The sequence below is a fragment of the Chelmon rostratus genome, chromosome 10 (assembly GCF_017976325.1).
Source record: "Chelmon rostratus isolate fCheRos1 chromosome 10, fCheRos1.pri, whole genome shotgun sequence".
Classification (NCBI taxonomy): domain Eukaryota; kingdom Metazoa; phylum Chordata; class Actinopteri; order Chaetodontiformes; family Chaetodontidae; genus Chelmon; species Chelmon rostratus.
This window is the reverse complement of record NC_055667.1, coordinates 7,601,229-7,622,025: the sequence shown is the minus strand read 5'-3', so window position 1 is coordinate 7,622,025 and position 20,797 is coordinate 7,601,229. Positions and strand designations below refer to the sequence as shown.

Below are 20,797 nucleotides of genomic sequence, written 5' to 3'. Positions count from 1 at the left end.
CAAAATGTGTTTGATTAGAGACTATGCTAAAGTGCTAGTATGTGTTGGAGCAGACATACCAACAATCTGTCATCTTACTTTCCTCTCTGGATCACTGGATCACACAAGTCAGTGTGTCAGACATGCTGAAAATTCCAACATGCAGATGTCCCCAGATTTTATCCTTCTATCCAGGGGACGGCGCTTGAGAAGTGCTGGAGTTGAGGGTCTCTTGTGTGACAGCTTTCTGATCAATATACAGTCTTGGTCTGACACCTAACCAGTAGTGTGTGCTGCTCATTTGTGTTGATGCATGAATCCAACTTTTTCTGTCCTGGTGCCAAGGTTTTAGTCACTTGCTTAAGGATGCTTAACCCGAAGGATAAATTTAGATTTTTGATATTGTTACTGTCTTCCTCAGCTATCATAGAAAATATGGCCGAGTTCAGACCAGGCCTGTGCACAGAGGCAGCTCAGCAGGGACTCATGCAGTGGCTGCTCAAGAGAATAAAGGTAAGAAAGTGGCAGAATGTTGGCCAAAGTTAATTTCTGATGAGCAGCGATTTGTTGATCGATGGAAAATTTATCTGCAACAATTTGTAATCAACTAATTGTTTCAAGTTAGTTAAGTACAACATTCAAGTCTTCTTTTGTTCAAGCTTTTCAGACATGATAATTTGCTGCTTAATCTTATACTAAATTCAAATATTTTATTTTTATATTTTTAGGTTTTTGGCTGGTCAGACATTTTATGACAGCGACTATGATAGTTAGACATTGTGATGTGAAGTCATATAGACCAAACCATTAATAAGGAAAATAATCCACAGGCTAGTCACAAGTAGTTGTTATTTCTTTACCTTTACTGCAAAACCTTCTGTTCGACAACTAATTGCATGTAGTATTAAGTCAGATTATTAAAATCAGTAAAAGAAAGATCCGAGGCTCAGCATGCAATGAATGTATGTTCAGAGAACCTGACATATACAGCAGATGATCAAAAAGCTGCTGTTTCTGTACTCCACTACCAAATCTAATTCTACTAGGCAGAACCTCTGCTTAAGTTAAAAAAGCACACGTTGTGTTGCAGAATACGTGGTGATTTTCAAATGCTTTGGACTCTGGAGAACAGAGTTTCACAAGACAAATGACTCATTTGAATTTGTTCTGTTTCCCCTCTCTCAGGCAAAGATGCCGTTTGACGCTAACAAGCTGTACTGCAGTGAAATCCTGGCTATCTTGCTGCAAAACAATGACAGTAAGTGTGTCTCAGCAACTGGTTTATGGCCTCCAAATGATGTTAATTTATCTTCCACATTTCAGTCACCTCTCAGCTTTCTCGACCAGACGGAAAATGCACCGCTGTCACCTTGTTCCTTTCCTTCGCTCTTTTTTTATTCCATCTATTATGTTTGTTTTCTCACTCTGATCTTTGTCTTTTCATCCTTGCTTTCTGCCCAACATTTTCTACATATTCTTGTTCTCTTCCAGCATTCCTTTTCCCTTCCCTTCCTCTTTGTGTCTTTTCCATTTCTCTTTCTATTACCACTCCTGCCACTGTCTCGCATTTACTCATGTCCTCTTTTCTCATTTTCCTCCATTACTTTGATTTCATGTTACCTCTCATGTTTCCATTTGTCTCCTTTCCATTTTCCCATTCCTCTTCCTCCTACTCCCCTTTCAGTCTTCCCATTTTAGTGCTATTCTTCCTCTCTCCCCATCTATTTGCCGTCTTCTCCACCCTTTCCCTCCCTCAGTAAAACCCTGTTAAGCCACGGGACTATCAGGTCCCAGGTTCTCATTAGTTTTACAAGCCATTTTGATATTCAGTAGGAGTCGTGTTTCATTTTACACTCACTCTCCGCTTCCTCATTAGCGCTGCCTCCATGAATCCTCTCACTCCTGCTCTTCAAATCCAAAATAAAATTTACAAAGAGAGAGTTATTTTTCACAATTTGGGAAATTTCTTGATGTGCTAATTTTATGTAATTATTGCTTCCCGCTGTCAAATTTGACGCTACTCTGAAGGGTTTATATGTAAAAAATACTTTCTGCTGCGAATGAAAAGAGCATATCGTCACTACTAATTAAGACCCTGTAGGTTCACCATATTTTTCAAATAAAGTTCTGCTGTTTGTTATGAACAAAGCACACACACAGGTGTGGGTTGTGCCACTTTCTGATGTCATTTTACAGGATTTATGGCTTTTGAGATGATTAAGTTAAGACATTTGACCCTCACATACATTTGGGGTCACTATGCACCAAAATTGTGTAACCTTAAAAAAAAAAAAATTAAGTAACTTGTGTAGATTAATTTTTTTCTTTGCCCTCATTTTTCCTCATTTTGTCTCTCTGGAGGTCCCTCATAGCGAACATGACCGTCAGTGTTTATACTCATTGTGCGCCTTTGTGGCACTTCCATCACCCCCCCCCCTCCCCCTCTTTACTCACTTGCATTCCCTCACCCAGCTGCTTAAAGGGGCAAGGTGTAAGATATGGCCAGAATTTTAGTTTATAACATTCAAAAAAATAAATAACTAAACTAAGTGATCTAACATTATTGACAGAATGTGAAGAAGTAACAGTTGTGATGTTATGTGAAATGTTATGTTACAGTGATATTGACTGAAGTTAGCATGCTAGCCAGCTAGCTGCAGGCCATCCTTTCTTGAAATACCACTTTGAGAGGGGATGACCTGAGTATAGGTCAGCTGGGAGATGTATGCGAGCTGGGACCTTGCTATATATCACAAGCTCTCTTACCTTTTTCCGTCCAATAAACAAACAAAATAAGGGGAAAGGAAATATTACACCTGTTTTCCTTATTAAACAGACAAATACAACCATTTACCTTCTAAATTCAAGCTTCCCTTTCATACCAAGTTAAGACGAGGTTAATCTGCAAGGTTACTCATCATAAAATACATTTAATTCAGACTTGACAGAAACAAAATAAAACCCACCAAGACATCTTGTCTTTCCAATGTTACAGCAGTCATGTTACAACAACTTGGTTCCCTGAGTTAGAAGTGAAAATATTCCATGCTGGGGATTTCCATGCTCCCGCGGCTACTCTGGTGATATGCTATCCCCTATTTGTTTGGCTTGACACCTTGACAGGTGGCCAATTCTTACACATTTTACCTTTAAACCTTTTTCTTAGACTGTTTTCTGTCCCTTAATGTCTGTTTTCTGCAACCATCTCAATTTAATCTCCTTGTTGTCCTGTTACTCCATTTTTATCTGTTAGTCTTCCTTTCGCTGTATTTCTCTTTCCCACAGATACCAGAGAACTATTGGGAGAGATGGATGGCATTGACGTGTTGCTGCAGCAACTATCTGTAAGATTTTTGCCTTTACTCTCTATTTTTACTTGCCCTACCACCACTCGTCTAATTTACCCATCATCCTCTTGAGACTGGCAGTGGTGATTTCTCAGGAGCATTTGTGTATACTCTGTGGTGGTGCTCTAACCTGTAGGTGAATACCAAACTCAGTCTTGCCCTAAGCTAATTTTTAACCCTATTTTCAGCCTTACTATTAACCGTAACTACACATCCATCCACAGCAGAATTTTAAGGCCATTCTGAGCAACATTTCATAGCTGTTGGCATTTTTCCACCCTGTTTCTTTCTGTCCTCTTAATTATACTGCAAACCTGACTAATATTTCTTTCTTGCTAGACTAAGTTCTGCTTATCATTAAAGGAGCTCATATGGCCCACATCCCCACACTGCTCTAATAAACCATTTCAGAGCCTGTTGCTGTGTTTCGATGAATGGTTTCCCGTCTGAACGCTCCCTTCCTCAGTGATCTCTCCTCCCGACCTTTCCTCCCAGGTGTTCAAACGTCACAACCCGTCCACGGCGGAGGAGCAGGAGATGATGGAGAACCTCTTCGATGCTCTGTGTTCCTGCCTCATGCTGCCAGCCAATCGGGACCGCTTTCTCAGAGGGGAAGGGCTTCAGCTAATGAATCTTATGCTCAGGTGAGGCTGCAGCACACCAGAAGAAAAGCCAACAACAGAAACAGTTAGTCTGAGCATATTTTTATTACTAATTTTACATGTGAACAAACTATGTGTGCATGCTGCGAGTCAGTCACACTATGACGAGCGCAAATGAGAACATCGCTTCATAGCGCAACTAGTGGTCAGAAACTCCTGGTTGGCTTGTATTGATGGTGCTCTTTTACTGTCCAGCCATTCTAGCTATTGCTGTTCATGCTGCCAACCCTGTTAGTGTTTTTATTTTAAGAAAGGCTGTCATCACTTATCACTGTGATAAATACCACCACACACAAAATTAATTTTGAGAGCACAATGGAAATCAGTTGATGGAGCTTGTGCTGAAACATTTTTCTATACTAAAATAACCAACATCCACTTATTATGAACATGAGAGGACTTCCTTGTTTGCATTATAGCAGATATGTAGCGGGGAATATATTTGATGCACAGCTAACATGGTTTTAGGAATCACTCATTATGTCGTCGCCTTTGTTAATAATTCTAACGGTTTTTGCTTAACCACTATCCTTGGTGGACAAATAATTGCAGGCTATTGTTGCAGTTAATGGATTTCTACTCGGCAAGTGTTGATGCAAAATGGGCTATTTTGGCAAAAATAAACACAACAATGCTTGTTGGAGAACAAAATGTAGAAGCCATTGCAGACTGCTTTATCAAAATTTGAAAAGCTATCAATTTATTTTTGTTATAAACAGATAAAAATCCTGAGGGAGCAGGCAGCTGTGGGGGAGAACCTCCCTCATACATTTGTTTTGAGAAGTCTGTTTGTGATCTTGAGAGAAGCTGTGACAACAGACACGTAGGAGTCAGCTGCCAAACAGCAACCTTTGTGTTGCAAGCAGCTTTCAGATTTAAACAAAACCACAAAAGTATGTAAGCTTTGCAGTGGGTTATGTAATTTGAGTGGGTGCATCAGTTCAGTTTAATTGAGACACTTGCTACGTAAGCACTGATTAGACTTAAATAAGCTGAAATTGGAAATGTTACTGCTCATTTACTTCATCTGAGTCAGAGATGCAAGAAAATGTTTGCTGCAATACTGCATTACACATGATTGTCACTCAATTAGTTTGTTAGTGCAAAACTCCTCACACTATTTCCAGAGACACAAATGCATTTGCATGAAGTATGTTCCCAGTTTACTATTAACCTCCTGAAACATACTGGAGTGCTACAGTGAGGTGGAATTTACAACAAATGGGTAATAAGTGCTTCAATGCTATTAAAAATTTAGTTTAAAAGTAAAATATACAGTGTTGAGCCCAGCACAAGACATGTCTTGATCTACAAGCTTGCCCTCACAGCTCTATTCAGAGCCCTTTTCTTCCACTGTTTTCTGTACTGTGAAAATTTGAACACTCATGACATAAGAGGGTGTAGCGCTGTGGCTCTGCTGCCTGAGACCGCCGGCCCAATCAATCAACAGTGGGTGACCTTAAGGAGTCATAAAGACACATTACGCACATTTATGAAACCTTCACAGCTTCTGGCCCCCTAGCGCTGATAATCACATCACTGGAGGTTTAGATTTAATGCTTGGATCGATATCTCATTATTGGAATGCAAAAACCCTTTTCTGTTAAATCATCCACCGGGGGAAATGGAGGAAGAATTAGAAAAGGAGGGGGATAATGAGCAGACCAAGATATGACTTTTAGAAATTAATTGTACATTTGTAAGAATCCATTCTGCATCAAGCTCATAGTGCACAGAGTACAGAACGTGAGCTTTGTTTCAAACAACATGAGTGTTGGTGAGAACAGGTGGATTTATACTTGTGTGTTAAACAGCTAGCCTGCCACAGGTCCTTCAGGCATAATTGATTTAGAGTTCAGTGTATTTCACCTGTTGACACCACCACACATTACTAGTCATATACCCGTATGGTATCACATTTTGTTCTTTCATTCTCTTTTTGATACGAAACGACGCAGAAACATTAGCCTTTTCTGTTAATTCCTGAGAATGAACGTATTGCTGTTGCAATCGTCCATCCATCCATCTTCTTCCACTTTATCTGGAGCTCGGTCATGGGGGCAGCAGTCTAAGCAGGGATGCCCAGACTTCCCTCTCCCCAGACAATTCCTCCAGCTCTTCTGGTGGGCCCCCGAGGCATTCCCAGGCCAGCTGAGCGACACAGTCCCTCCAACGTGTCCTGGGTCTTCCCCGGGGCCTCTTCCCAGTGGGGCATGCCCTGAACACCCTCCCAGGAAGGCGTCCAGGAGGCATCCGATATAGATGCCTGAGCCACCTCAGCTGGCTCCTCTTGACCTGGAGGAGCAGCGGCTTTACTCTGAGTTCCTCCTGAGTGATAGAGATCCTCACCCTATCTCTAAGGGAGCGCCCTGCCACCCTTCGGAGGAATCCCATTTCAGCCCCTTGTATCAGAGATATCGTTCTTTCGGTCATGACCCAAAGTTCATGACCATAGGTGAGGGTAGGAATGTAGATTGACAGGTAAATCGAGATCTTTGTCTTTTCGCCCAGCTCCTTCTTCACCACAACAGACCAGTACAATGACCGCATTACTGCTGCCTTCGCCCATGGGGATAGCCCGAAAGAGTGATGTGGGCCTGCCCTCCAACAGGCCCATCAACCGCAGGAGGGATCAGAAGGGGCCGATGTGATGGGATTTGGGTGGCAGTCTTGGGCGGGGGACCCAACTGCCCAATCCCTTGACTCTGAATCTGGCAATGGGGACATGGAATATCACCTTGCTGGGGGGGAAGAAGCCCAAGCTAGTGTGGGAGGTTGAGCGGTACCGGCTAGAGATAGCCGGGCTCGCCTCCACGCACAGTCAGGGTTCTGGAACCCAACTCCTCGAGAGAGAGAGAGAGAGAGAGAGACCGGGCTCTCTTCTACTCTAGAGTTGCCCGCGGTGAGAGGTGGCAGGCTGGTGTGGGCTTGCTTATAGCTCCCCACCTTAGCCACCATGTGTTGGAGTTTTCCCCCGGTGAACGAGAGGGTCGCTGCCCTACGCCTTCAGGTCGGGGACAGGTGCCTCACTGTTGTTTCGGCCTATGGGCTGAGCAGCAGTGTAGAGTACCCGCCCTTTTTGGAGTCCGCGGGAGGGGCGCTGGAAAGTGCTCCGACTGGGGACTCCATCGTTCTAGTGGGGGACTTCAACTCTCATGTGGGCAGCGACAGTGTTATCTGGAGGGGCGTGATTGGGAGGAACGGCCTTCCTGATCTAAACCAGAGTCGTGCTTTTTTATTGGACTTCTGTGCGACTCACAGTTTGTCCATAACACCATGTTCAAGCATAAGGGTGTCCATCAGTGCACGTGGCACCAGGACACCCTAGGGCGGAGGTCAATGATCGACTTTGCGGTCGTGTCATCTGACCTTCGGCCGTATGTCTTGGACACTCAGGGGAAGAGAGGGGCTGAGCTGTCAACTGATGGATCCGCTGGCGGACAGACTTGGCAGGCCCAAACATGTAGTGAGGGTCTGCCTGGAGGGGTGGGGAGCTGTTGACTTTGACTGGGGATATTGTCGGGCTGTGAAAAGAATACTTTGAGGATCTCCTCATACCATTGCTATGCCTTCCATAGAGGAAGCAGGGGCTGGGGTACCAGAGGTTGGCTCATCCATCATTTAGGCTGAAGTCACTGAGGTAGTTCGGAAGCTCCTTGGTGGCAAGGCACCAGGGGTGGATGAGATCCGCCCTGAGTACCTCAAATCTGTGGATGTTGTAGGGCTGTCTTGGCTGACACGCCTCTACAGCATTGCGCGAAGTTGGGGACAATGCCCCTAGACTGGTAGACCAGGGTGGCGGTCCCTCTATTTAAGAAGGGGGACCGGAGGGTGTGCTCCAACTACAGGGGGATCACACTCCTTAGCCTCCCTGGTAAAGTCTATTCCAGGGTACTGGAGAGGAGAATTTGGCCGATAGTCGAACCTCGGATTCAGGAGGAACAGTGCGGTTTTCATCCTGGTTGTGGAACACTGGACCAGCTCTACACCCTCCGCAGGGTGCTCGAGGGTTCGTGGGAGTTTGCCTAACCAGTCCACATGTGCTTTGTGGACTTGGAGAAGGCATTCGACCGTGTCCCTCGTGGCATTCGGTGGGAGGTGCTTCGGGGGCCCTTTACTAGCTGTCCGGTCCCTGCTCCGGAGCAGGAGCTTGGTTCGCATTGCCGGCAGTATGTCAGACCTGTTCCCAGTGTATGTTGGATTCCGACAGGGCTGCCCTTTGTCATTGGTTCTGTTCATTATTTTTATGGGCAGAATTTCGAGGTGCAGCCAGGGGCTGGAGGGAGTCTGGTTTGGGGACCACAGGATCTCATCTCTGCTTTTTGCAGATGATGTTGTCCTGTTGTCTCCTTCGAACAAGGACCTTCAGCATGTGTTTGGGTGGTTTGCAGCTGAGTGCGAAGCAGCTGGTATAAGAATCAGCACCTCTAAGTCCGAGGCCATGGTTCTCGACTGGAAAAAGGTGGCTTGCCCCCTCTCGGTTGGAGGGGGGCTCCTGCCTCAAGTGGAAGAGTTCAAGTATCTTCAAGTATCTTGTTGCAATCGTTAACTGCTGAAATCCTTGTGTTTTCTTTCCTAATTTTGTTTTATTATATCAAGTGACCAATATGGTTGATGTTGTCTTTACTGTCAACAATCTCCACTGCCAGCAGAATCTTGTGGGAAAAATTGCAAGCTGTCCCCATGCAGCATTTCAGTCGTTGCTGAAGTATCTGTTGTGTGAGGATATGTTTGCTTTACCATAACTACTGCATTTTTCCAATTATGTACTTGAAATTAGACAAACTTAAAATACAAGATCACTTCAGATCACACATTGTGCGGAATTTGTTTTAGATTTTGGAATATTTTTTTGAAAAAAAAGGGGGAATTTTCATTGTACCGGAGACTGCCAGCAAATCAGCATTGTGACAGAGAGGTTGTAGTTCAACATTCGTTTTGAAATACAGTCAAAATTAATAACATTAAATGCAAAAACACAGAAAAACAAACTACAATTTGAAAAATTACATATTAAACAAATTATAATAATAAATCAAGACAGAAATCTGTATCTTTCTAAAATTCCCTTCAAAAGGCAGTGATACAGTGTAGCAGCAGCACACACGACCCAAACCTGTTTGCATTTCAAACTAATAATAACTAATGTCAGTTTACTTTTTGGGGGCTGTACTTCACAGCCTGCAAAAACAGTTGTGTGAAGCCTTCTGTGGCTCTTGAGAGTTATCTTGGATTGGTCTTTAGACTTCAGTTTTTTAAATTAAACTTACTAGGATTAGGATTACTAGTGAGGGAAAGGTCTAAAAGAAAAATGCTATTGAGTTGCACCATAGGAAATATGGGATCCTTTTTTTGGAGTTTGACCCATATTTGAGACCAAAAGTCAGGATATCTCTGCCTCTGCTGCTTTGATTTTGACTATCCTTTTAAAAATCTGTGTCTTGTGCATCCACCAACTTTGTAAAATACTAAGTGCTAAATCGACATTTTCACCTTTCTTTCATTATCAGATTTACCATGATCGCTTTCGTTGTAGTTTTCAGGAGATCGGCTTACTTTTTTACCAAGACGCAATGCAACTGCAAAACAAACAGATAAAAATCAAAACAAACTAAGAGAGATCAACAGAATACAAAGAAAGCTCTGCACTCACTGAGACACATGTATTGTTTTTCCATCAAAAACTTCATTGGGTTTCCTACCAAGTCTTTTCAGCCTCATGCTACATACTGATTTCACACCTGGTGTCTTGATGAATTCCTGGCACAGCGAAATGTTTGTCTGAGAGGAGACGTGCTGGAGCTGTTTTTACAGACACATGTCCAAGAACCAGATACTACACTAGTAGTTTTTAAAACAGTGTCTCATGATTTCAACCTTTTTGTACTGCTCTTCTAATTTTAAAAGCATAATTTGTGACAATTTGCATAAAAATGCCTGTAAATGACTAGACTTACTATATGTAATATGTTTTGTTGAGTTGTGTAATGTGTACTTACTTACTGAAATGGTGATTCTTCCATAAAAAGACAACAACTCCCATGATCCCACGCTACTTCATGGCATTCTCAAACTCTATTATATATGTTATTGTTTGGATTGAGAGACCCCTGGCGGCATAAATTGCATTGAGTTATTCAGTCTCATCTAGAATTTGAGTCAAATCATAACCCCGCTGCTGCTGTCAGGCTGGTGCCCACCAAACATTTTGGGTTAACAACAGCAGAGTTCACGCCACTGGGATGTCGAGCTACGGCAGCTGTCTGCCGACTGAGTTGCCCAGTTTCCCTTCAGAAGGTACACTGTGTGTCGCTCCACCTGGTCTCTCCAGCCGTCCATCATATATAATGTGTCTGTCTGGAGAATCTAACTCAACTGCCTGAAATATGTGTCCGTCCTCTGAGATAAACACTGTCATCCGTCATTGGAGGGAATGGAGGAAGTGACACAGTGACAGACAGCTACATTTCCTGAGAGGTGTCTGTGTGTGTGTGTGCGTGTGTGTGCAGGGGGGCAGCTCGTCCCCTTTATTGTGCCAGTGCTTTGATGTAGGGCTGAACGATATGCACAAAAGAAAAAAAATCATTGGGATTATTTTGACAGACGTTGCGATTGAAGTATAAATTATGATTTTGATAGTAATGGTATTTTTTTTACTGAAAAAAAAAAACAACAACTAAAAATGCTGCTGATGTGGTTTTGTTGGGGTCTGTACCAAATGAGTGTGTCACAACCAAGTGTTGTGACACATTTTGCTTTTATCAAAAAATTACAACTCCTGCGATTTGGATATTGCACTTGGCCATATTGAAATTTCAATAATATTTCAATTAATTGTTCAGCTCTGCTTTGGTTATGGAAAACAGATGAATATCTAAAGTATAACTTATTTGTTTAAGAGAATTTCATTGAATTTTTAGCTTTAAATTGAATTTCAGAGGGTCACATGTAAAAACATTTTCATATTCTTATCTTGAAGTGACTTGTTTTGTGAGGTTTGTATGCCCAAGTGTCCCAAATCAGATTCACCAAACTCTCGCTTAACTGGACAAATCTGTTGTAATCTGCAACGTCATCACAGAGGATGGTCCTTTTAACAGAGACCGTGAGGCATCTCAATCAATTCTGCTTGTATGAGTCATTCTTGTATCCGGTCCATGCTGAAGTTTTAATTGTAGCAGCATAAGTGTAAAACTCCATGTTTGTCACATACATTATTTTTTGTATGAAGGTAAAACTCTAGTTGATTCAGTCAGTCCCATGAACAAAAATGCTTCTTAGGAGCGACACTGCTAGAAATGGAAACATACAACTCAAAGCTGAAATGATAGGTAAAGACAGCGTTGTGTTATTACCAGTTTACTCAAAACAAAAGGCTCAGTGCAGCTATCTTCACTACAAACACATTCCTTTTTTGGCCACTTGTCTGCAAGCTCTTTATTACGTACTGAACCAACATTAAGCATCTGTGACTTCAGCCTCATTTCCTCTCTCTGCTGCAGAGAAAAGAAAATGTCTCGGACCAGTGCTCTGAAGGTCCTGGACCACGGGATGATTGGACCAGAGGGAGCAGATAACTGCCATAAGTTTGTGGACATCCTGGGCTTGCGAACCATCTTTCCGCTTTTCATGAAAACCCCGAAGAAGATGAAGAAAACTGGTGCTTCAGAGAAGGAGCATGAAGGTCAGTCACTAATTAGAACAGATTTCTTCACAAAGGCTGCAATCAGCTGCAAACATGCCACCATGTTGTGACCATCTTAATGGCTGACAGGGGGTGACTCCACTCGCTGCAAGAAGAAGTTCGATTGTATGTAAAATTCTAGGAAAATGACCCTACTTCTCAATTGATTTATTAGTATTTATCAGTAAACAGTTTCCTAATTAATTTATGGTCTCAACTGCTAGTTTAAAGTCTTTAACACAGCATGATGCTCATTTTGTAAATTATGTTCCCATTTAGAATAAAATAGTCAATAAAGCAGGGTGTGATTTGTGGTGTGGCTGCCATGTGATTGACAGGTCGCAATCACAGCATGTCCTCAGGTACTGAAACACATCCAATCTGGATAGAGGCGTAGCAATACATATCCTACCAAACTCCACCCTCTCATCCAAATATGGTAACTTCTGGCTCCACAATACCAAGATAGTGAAGGCCATAAAATTCTCCAGAATGGTAATTCCACATTCCAAACTTTTTTCCAACTCTGAATACTTAAAAAAATTTAGATTTTCATGAAATTAGATGCCATTTTTATGCATTTCTGGGCATTAGCAATAGCTGTTCAGTGCATCTACATTAAGTGATTATTTCTCTATATATGGTACTTTTTATTGGTCGAGGCGGAGTCTGTGCTGGACCCAGATTGCCTACCCAAGCACTAGGGGAATCACGGCAAAATATGCATGTGTGAAACTTTGTGCATTTTGATGTCATTGTGATGGAATGTGATTTTTCAGCAATAACCCAGAAGGCCACCAGTTTATAAGAACAATAATTGACTCAAATGTAATATATGTATTTACACAGATTTGGATTAACTTTACTATTCCTCAGAAAAAAATCTGTCCTAAGTCAGGCAATATGTTTCTGCTCTTCTGATTATTTAGATATTTCACTCATACCTGATCAGCAAAAAATGGCATTGATGTAAAGGCTCCATGTAATGTCTTGCTCAAAATTCATAATATAAACATGGTGCCTGAGGTGTTGATGGTGTAGATGATGATCGGCAGTGTTATGATTTATCTTCAATTCTCATATACTTTTAATTTTTCCATTCCGATACATTTGATTTTCAAGCAAAAAAAATCTAGAAATAGCTAACTCTACTAACTCTGGTTACACTAATCATGATGGGATAATTTCTTTCCTCTCCTGCATCTAGTTTTCTACAACATGTCGTCACACCCGTTTCCTGCAGGCGCACTCAATCCTAATCTGCTCATGTATCACGGTTTGCTGCCTCTTCGGCCTGTCAGTTTACACTATCGATCCAGTCTTGATTGATTTTCTTGCCTACGCTCTCGAACCTTTCTTGTCTCTGAGTGAGAGATAGGAAGCGCAAACAAGAGGCCAGAGAGAGAAAAAAGATACCATGTCCACTTGATACAGGGCGAAACAATAAAATGGAGAAAAGACTGATAGAAAAAGAGGTAGAAACTTGTTGTTTGATTACCTACGTCCAAAATGTGGAGCCCCTATTCTCTCTCTCTGTCTGTATTAATTAAGTTTGATTCATCCACTGGAGCTTCCCAGCACAGCAGAGAAGAACAAATTGTCTTCCATTGTGTCCTGTCTCACCCAGGGACTGGATGAATTAACCTTTGACCTCCTCGAGCAGCAGGAGGAAGAGTGGGGAAGATAACCCGTCCTAACAGTTAAACCTTTCCCCCTCGTGTGTTGAAGCCTCTGGCAAGGCAGACACACAGTTTAAAGATGGACTTTAAAAAAAGACGTGAAAATCCAGCCTGAAGGTTCTTTCTCCCTCTGAGGTTTGGCAACTGTGGTCCAGATTTGTGTGTATTTCACAACCAAAGCCGTATCTGGAGATTCACAGTAAGATGCTGCCCTTTAACTCAGCAGCGCCGTTTGTTTGACAGCTGCTGCTTTAGTGCAGTGGACAGACTTAACCTCCTGGTGGAGACAGTTTCGGACACTTCACTGCCAACTTTGTAAACTCAACAAAAGCCTCCAATCCTTAGGGGGGGGTGCAAACAGTGTTGGAAGGTGCAAATGAGAACAGTGCAATCATGCAGATAAAAAGTATTTCAGAAATTTAAAAAATAAGGTATGAAATTCAAGCAAAAAGATTGAAAAGAGTTTGCTTAGCAATAATATACAACATAGCTATGGCAAAGAGTATAAAAATACCTTCTAGTGCAAGAGGAAGGAGGTAAATACCTCCTACGGTATTTAGCGCTCCTTCGGTAGCGTTCCTTCCTGCACTGAGGGTGTCTCAGTCGGCCACTGAAAGAGCTGCTCAGCTCCTCTACAGTCCGGTGCAGTGGGTGAGAGCTGTTGTCCATGATGGCTGTGAGCTTGGCCAACAGCCTCCTCTCACCCACCTCCTCCACAGAGTCCAGTGAGCAGCCCAGGACAGAGCCGGCCCTCCTGACCAGCTTGTTCAGTCTCTTCCTGTCCCGCTCTGTGCTGCCCGGGGCCCAGCAGACGGCAGCGTAGAGGATGGCAGAGGCGACCACAGAGTCATAAAAAGTCCTGAGCAGGGGTCTGCACACTCCGAAGGACCTCAGTGGCCTCAGAGGGTGGAGGCGACTCTGGCCCCTCTTGTACAGGGCGTCGGTGTTGTGGGACCAGTCCAGTTTATTGTTGAGGTGAACACCCAGGTACTTGAAACTGTCCACTGTTTCAGTGTCCTCCCCCTGGATGTTCACTGGTGAGTGTGGTAGCGCCTCCTCCTGGAGTCAACCACCATCTCCTTTGTCTTACTGGTGTTGCCTGGTGGTTGCGCTCAAACTAGTCTACAAAGTCCAACAGTTCCTGCAAACAGTAGTGATTTTACAGTTACAAAAATGACAGAAATAGGAATAAAATATACAAGGACAGACATAGGAAAATGGCACATATATAAAACGAAACAAACAAGGATGAAATAATAGTCACCATTATTCTAATAATAATAAATATCATGCAAATTCATATATTTAAGGTTTTTATCAAATCGTGTATTTTATCTGATAACAGTGCAAGAAAGTATTGCACTGCAAGTTTTTTGAATAATCATAAACTAGAAAATTGTAAGAAGTACCCTATCCCGTCCTGTGGAGGTCAGATGAAAGGATTATGTTAATGCTATTTTTTTACCCCAAGGCAATGTCAAAACCATCTAAAACTTGTGTTTTGAGAGTGAATATCATTCACTCTAAGAAGAATAGAAGATTAAAGTCTCAGCGTTCAGTGTGTTAACTTCAGCCTGCATCCTGCACTCGCTGTCCAACTGTTGCTGCAAGGCTGAATTCCCAGTTTTCTTGCTATCATATCTCATCAGAGCTCCACATGTCATGCATTTTACATAACCAACTGCTTCATTATTATATGCACTGATTACTAAGTAATTGAAGTGCCTCCATACCCACGATTTCCCTGCATATTTTCCTTGCCTGTGTAGTGTGCCTCAACGGCCCGACCCTTGTGTACTGAAGGGTACTATCAGGCTCGGGTTGGGTATCCACACACAGTACATGCAATACAAAAAGCTGAATTAATATGAGCTGAACAAGCCAACATTGTGCCTGATTTATCAGGAACCTATGGAAGTAGTAATTCTACTGCATGTAATACCTTCATTTATCAGACAGGGCAATTATGATCATACAAACACACATATGCCCACACACAGCCTGTTTTCTCTAACATTAAAAAATGAGGAAATGAACAAAAGAGGGGTTGCTAAATGTGATCAATTCAACCACCTGTGCTTTCATGGTAAGTGGCATTGCATTCAGCTAGACTGCAGTGATGGCAGTGTTGCTAGAGAGGCTAACACATACATCATCTGGCAGATTAGTCTGTTTTCAACCATACCAGTCAGCAATTAGATATGCAAATGCCAATGTGCAGCATTTAATTTTGAAATGAATGTTCCATAGTTGATTCATATTGTTATTCTTTGTGATGGGAGTTGCAGCCTGTATAGGATTCCCCATCATGTCTCCATTGATTTGTCTAACAGTTATAGGTGTAATGAGATGCCTGTCATAAGGCGTATTGAGTGAACCCTCCTTCTCAGTAAGACTACTAATTGAAAATGCTGTGAATCAAGTGGTTCTCCAGAATAACACAATAAGACTGTACATTAATTAACTATCAGCCGCCTCAAACAAAAGTAATTAGGAGGTAGGGACCTCTCTGTCCTTCTATTCTTAGTGCTCTCTCTTTCACATTCACTCCGTGCCTCTCTCCATCATAAACCTCAGTGCAAAGATTGATCCCCATGAAATCCTTTCTGAAATTGACACAGCCCAAATGACCAGGGATTGGCTCGCCATATTAGCATACAGCATGGCATAATTAATAGAGACATTATAAGTGGATAGAGAAAAGAAAAAAAATCCAAACAACAAATTGCATTTCTCTGCTCATGAATATTCTTGTCACAGCGCTGCCGTTCACCTTGTTTTTAGGGTCTGAGTTTATTGGTGTATGTACTCCGTCATTACCAGTGAAATGAGATTGTATGATGGAAATTGGTGGCAGCCGGTTGTTGTATTTAGGTGGCTAATGATCCGAGCAAGTCTGAGAGGCAACAGAAGTAAACAACTAATTTACACGGTGAGGCACAATAGTCATAGCTCCGTCACCAGCTCCAACTCGGAAAAAAGTGTTTCTTTGTGCTCGCATGCACGGGGGCGTTTGTTTGCTGGAGAGATAGCACACAGGGAGGTAACAGAGGCAAAGGCCCTTATTGGGACCCTTATTTTCTAATGAATGCACAAAAATAGGTAATGAGTGTGGCGCACCTGCAGAAAGACCTGCATTCGAAAAATTGCCACATTTTGTGGCTCTGCAGTTCTGTTGGAAGTATGCAGTGAGGGGAAAAAGATGGAAAAGATGGAAGTAGAATGCCTTTATTAAACACCCCCCAATTACGGCAGTTTCATTACAAAGATAAAACACAGAATTTTATCAGCCCATTACTTTATCACCAGTATCTATCCTCTGATATTAACAAATGGATTTAGAGAGCATGACTACATGGCAGAATATACGAGGCCAGACAAGTGCCTGTAATAGAGAGACTTGGTTATCTGGATTTAATGATGAAACTTACATCACGTCTTTCAGTCAAAAGCAGAGAATCAAATGGAGCTCTCATTTGATCATCCCTTCTCCCAGCAACGAGAGCCTTTGGCACAGATTGAGATCAGTAGCATTTATACATGATACAATTTTGATTGTAATCTGTGTTGTCATGCTGTGTAATCCTATTATTAGTGTATTTCAGAGGGAGAGATTTACTGTTAGATCCCTGTGTAAAGACGCAGCTAATTAACATCTTCACGTTTGGTCTTTCCTCTGGTGGGAATTGATCGAGTTCTATCTCTGTAAATTCGTGCTCTAATGAAATAGGCTGCAGTATATTTAGATGTATATGAAAGGTTTTGGTCCATAATATACCGTTGAGGACAGGATATGCTCAACATTTAGAAAAAATTAGTCAGTTGTAGTCCAATTAAAATTCAGTTGCATTTTTTTCTCTGCTACAGCATACATATCTGCTCTATAAATCAATATGTCCTGTGATCTCCTCTGAGAAAAAAGGGGAGAAGTTATCAGTCTGTATAGCTGGAGTGCTGCTCAAGGTGCTACTTCAGATAGTCCTCTCAGAATTCGACACAGAGGTCCTGTTCACAGCATCAACAGCACGGCACAGTGTGTGAAGCGTAATACAATATACAGCGTATTAAGTGAATTTGGAAAGCAGCATTTAAAACACAATTTTCACACATTAGCATGTCTGTCATGGCCGTTTCCCTCCCTCTCATTCACTTGTAGCTCTTTTGCGTAGTCGCTTTTACAGTGGTGGCGAAGCTGACAACACAGCACAGCCAACCTTTTTTTCACATTAATAAGCATAACCCTCTGAACGTCCAGAGCCACAATTCATTCCTGCTCCTTCAGACAGCAAATGCAGACTCTGTAACCTCCGGCAGACTCGCCTGTGGTCTAGGGAGGCTGATTGCTCTCCCCACGGCGCAGTTAGTCCAGGTCCAATCTGTCTACCGGTGGAGTACCACCTATCTGTTCTGCTCTGTCATTGGGAACTACACTGCACTTCCTTCAGCTGTCAATCAATAAATGAATCCAGGCCACTTAGGGTTATTAGCATGATAACTTGGTGCTGTGGATCCCTTGGGGCAAAGATGAGACAAACGGTGAATGATTAGTGGAGGATGAGTGAGCGCTGGCATTTGGACACGCATAGTGTTATCTGACTGCAAATATCCCTCTAGCAAAAGTTAACTGAGAACTTGTTTACTGCTGTGAAGCAGTTCCAGGTGATGGGTGGGTTTTATGCATTTTCCTTTTGGGGTGCCAGCTCCAACAACAGTTGCTGGCCGCTATGCAGATCTGTTGGAGCGGTTTCAGTTTACAGCAAGTTGACATTTGATGTTGAAGTCAACGCAAGTTCTCTCCTGCTCACACACTGTTGTGATTCTGAGCATCTGTGCAGTAAATATAGAGCTTTTTGCTTCTTTTAAAAAAACTCTACAGAGGACCCTACCAATGCCACAGCTCAGAGGTTGTAGTTGTTTAAATCATTAATATGTTGGTTCCTAGGAAAGTCTGTGTTCATGTGATTGTCACTTGCAGCAGTGTCACGCACAATAGGAGGTTATGTGCTGTCATGAAGATCGTGTAGCTGATGCATTAACCATAAAATGCTCTCCTTGTGAAAGTGAACCTTTAGCTTCATGTCAATCTCTGACTCTTTTTTCGGATCATAAAACAAGGCCCGACTAGATAGTGAGCTACTGGAATGAACCAAACTTTACATTAAATTGATTAATGTATGACAGATGTACCCACGGTAAAGTAGCCTGCTCAGCTCTGGTGACAGTTACCACAGATCACATGGTTGTCTGACATTTCTTACTGTAATATGAAAATTGGTCTTGCTTGTGCACATTTTGTAAAATCCTTAATATCCATTTGATTATCACTTTTTTGTCATGGTCCTTTGAAAGATGTTGCAGTAAATTAGTATAAGTGTCAAAGAGATATGATAGAAATTTTCCTTGTATTCTTTTATTCTCAACATTAAAGCAAGGCATGTAAATGAGGTATTGATTGGACATCTTTCTTTAGCCGCTTTTATTCATTCTTGCCCTCCATCTTGTACCCACAATGTAATCCTGCTTCCACCCCTTCACAAATCTCTACGGAGCGGCCGTTTTTTACTTTTAAACTCTTTGGAGAGAACATTCCACAGCCAGCGATCAATAGCCTCCCCGGCAGGGCGTGGAGGTGGCGACATCAATTACCGCTCGGATCAAGTTGATAAAGTAGCGTCCTTTCGGAAATGGCAGTTAGCCTCCCTGTCATTGTGTACAGGAATAGGCTTCTCTGCATTAAAATAAGGGGACCTTGGTCTAAATACACCTGATGTACAACCAGAGCGACTACATGCAATACCTGTCATACCAGCCAGCAACTGAGTCAGTCAGTAAAACTGATAGCCATGCCCTAACATATATGAAAATTTTTTATTCATTTTATGTTTAATTTACCTTTTTAAAAACACCAAATGCCTTAATCCAAATCAAGCAGTTTGTTATTTTAGCCATAGATCCCTTAATTTGACCCCTCAAAAGTCCTTAAATCAACTAAGTACAGTGCACATACACAACACAATAGTTCATTCTGGACAAAGTTGGATATTTCCATCCATAGAGCATGAAAGCAATATTCAAATTTTCACCTTAAATGAAATATTGGGTTCCCTTAAAGGTATTATTTAAGTGATGGCTCTCTTGTTATTTGATCAGTTTTAAGGTATTTTCACTGCTTAAAACACATTTAATCCCCCACTAAATAGTAAGTTAGGGTGTTTTTTTTCAAAATTCCAGTTGCTCATTATATATTACAATGATTTAATGTTACAGACATACATAGTAAAGATTTTTAACCGAGTTTTCAGGGACTTATCCGTCATTATGATGGGTAAATTAATGGAGTTTTAATGTAAACCTTTGAGGGATTCAGTTTGATTGTAAGAAGAGTAACAGAAGAGTTTCAGGAGTTTCAAATCAACACTCACAGATTCAGCAGTAATCTGCAGAATAAAAACGCAATCCACTTTGCTTTGTGCTGTGTTTCAGTGCATTTTGCTGCCTTTTGTTGACGCCAATCTGTTGGTCCTATTCTGAAAGATTTGACGTCGGCAGGTGTTATAGCCTTGAGTTTTCTCAGCCTTCAGGTCCTGTGAGTAAGCACGCTGCGGGTCGTAGGGGATTGGAGAAAGGGAGCTGACAGCGAGCACGACCCCTTTTTAAAAGCAGGAATGGGATTGATTCCTGTGCTCTTGTTGCTTAGCAACTGCAAAGCCTCGTTGAGAGAGAATATTGACCTCTTGTTGATAAAGTCCAATTACATTTTTTCCCCACTCTGTATATCCAGAGATTTTACAATGTCATATTCTTCTCCCCTGTGTGTACAGTTGTCGTTCTTTCAATATCGTAGTCAAATATTATACTATGATTGTCACCTACTGGTGCAGCACGTGAGTAAGTACAGTCTTTGAATAACAGAACACATCGTACATAGCATGAATTGGGTTAACAAGGGCACTCAATGAGACTAGCTACTTTCTGATGCCTATTTAGTCAATTAACACGTTTTAGACCTCCCTCTTAGTAAATGGCCTGCCACAGACACATTTCTATTACTGTGAGAAATGTAATTTAGCCACAGCCAAAACTGTTATGCATGTTCCAGCATGCCCTAAAATGAAAATTGATTTCTAAATTTCATTAACATTTTCTCCTCTTCTTGTACCGGCCTCTCTGTGTAATATTATCCACGCTTAGCGGGGTGTGTGCTTTAATTGCAAATTATCACGTGCGACTGGGTTTGTTCTTTCGAGGGCTGTGGATGTGGGTGGGAATGAAGTGTGTTTACAGCTTCTGCTGTGCCTCTTATTTAAGACAATGATCTCTCTGATGAAGTGCTATCATGTACAATAGGAGTCTTATATACTTTATTTGTTTGTCTAAGAGAGTTATTGGAGAGAGGCTCTTGCAATTATCTCAGTTCTTCCGTGAAGAAATAACACCCATGTGTAA

General features: G+C 42.0%; 1 protein-coding gene across 1 annotated transcript in view; it reads left to right on the top strand.

The window, feature by feature from the left end:
* The window catches only part of ctnnbl1 (catenin, beta like 1), a 55,338-nt gene that overhangs the window by 11,094 nt on the left and 23,447 nt on the right, over nt 1-20,797 (top strand). The window contains exons 7-11 of the mRNA XM_041946085.1: nt 401-492; nt 1,165-1,237; nt 3,265-3,323; nt 3,822-3,970; nt 11,491-11,672. Of these exons, the coding sequence (XP_041802019.1) occupies nt 401-492; nt 1,165-1,237; nt 3,265-3,323; nt 3,822-3,970; nt 11,491-11,672 (555 nt within the window). The remainder of the gene's footprint in view (nt 1-400; nt 493-1,164; nt 1,238-3,264; nt 3,324-3,821; nt 3,971-11,490; nt 11,673-20,797) is intronic.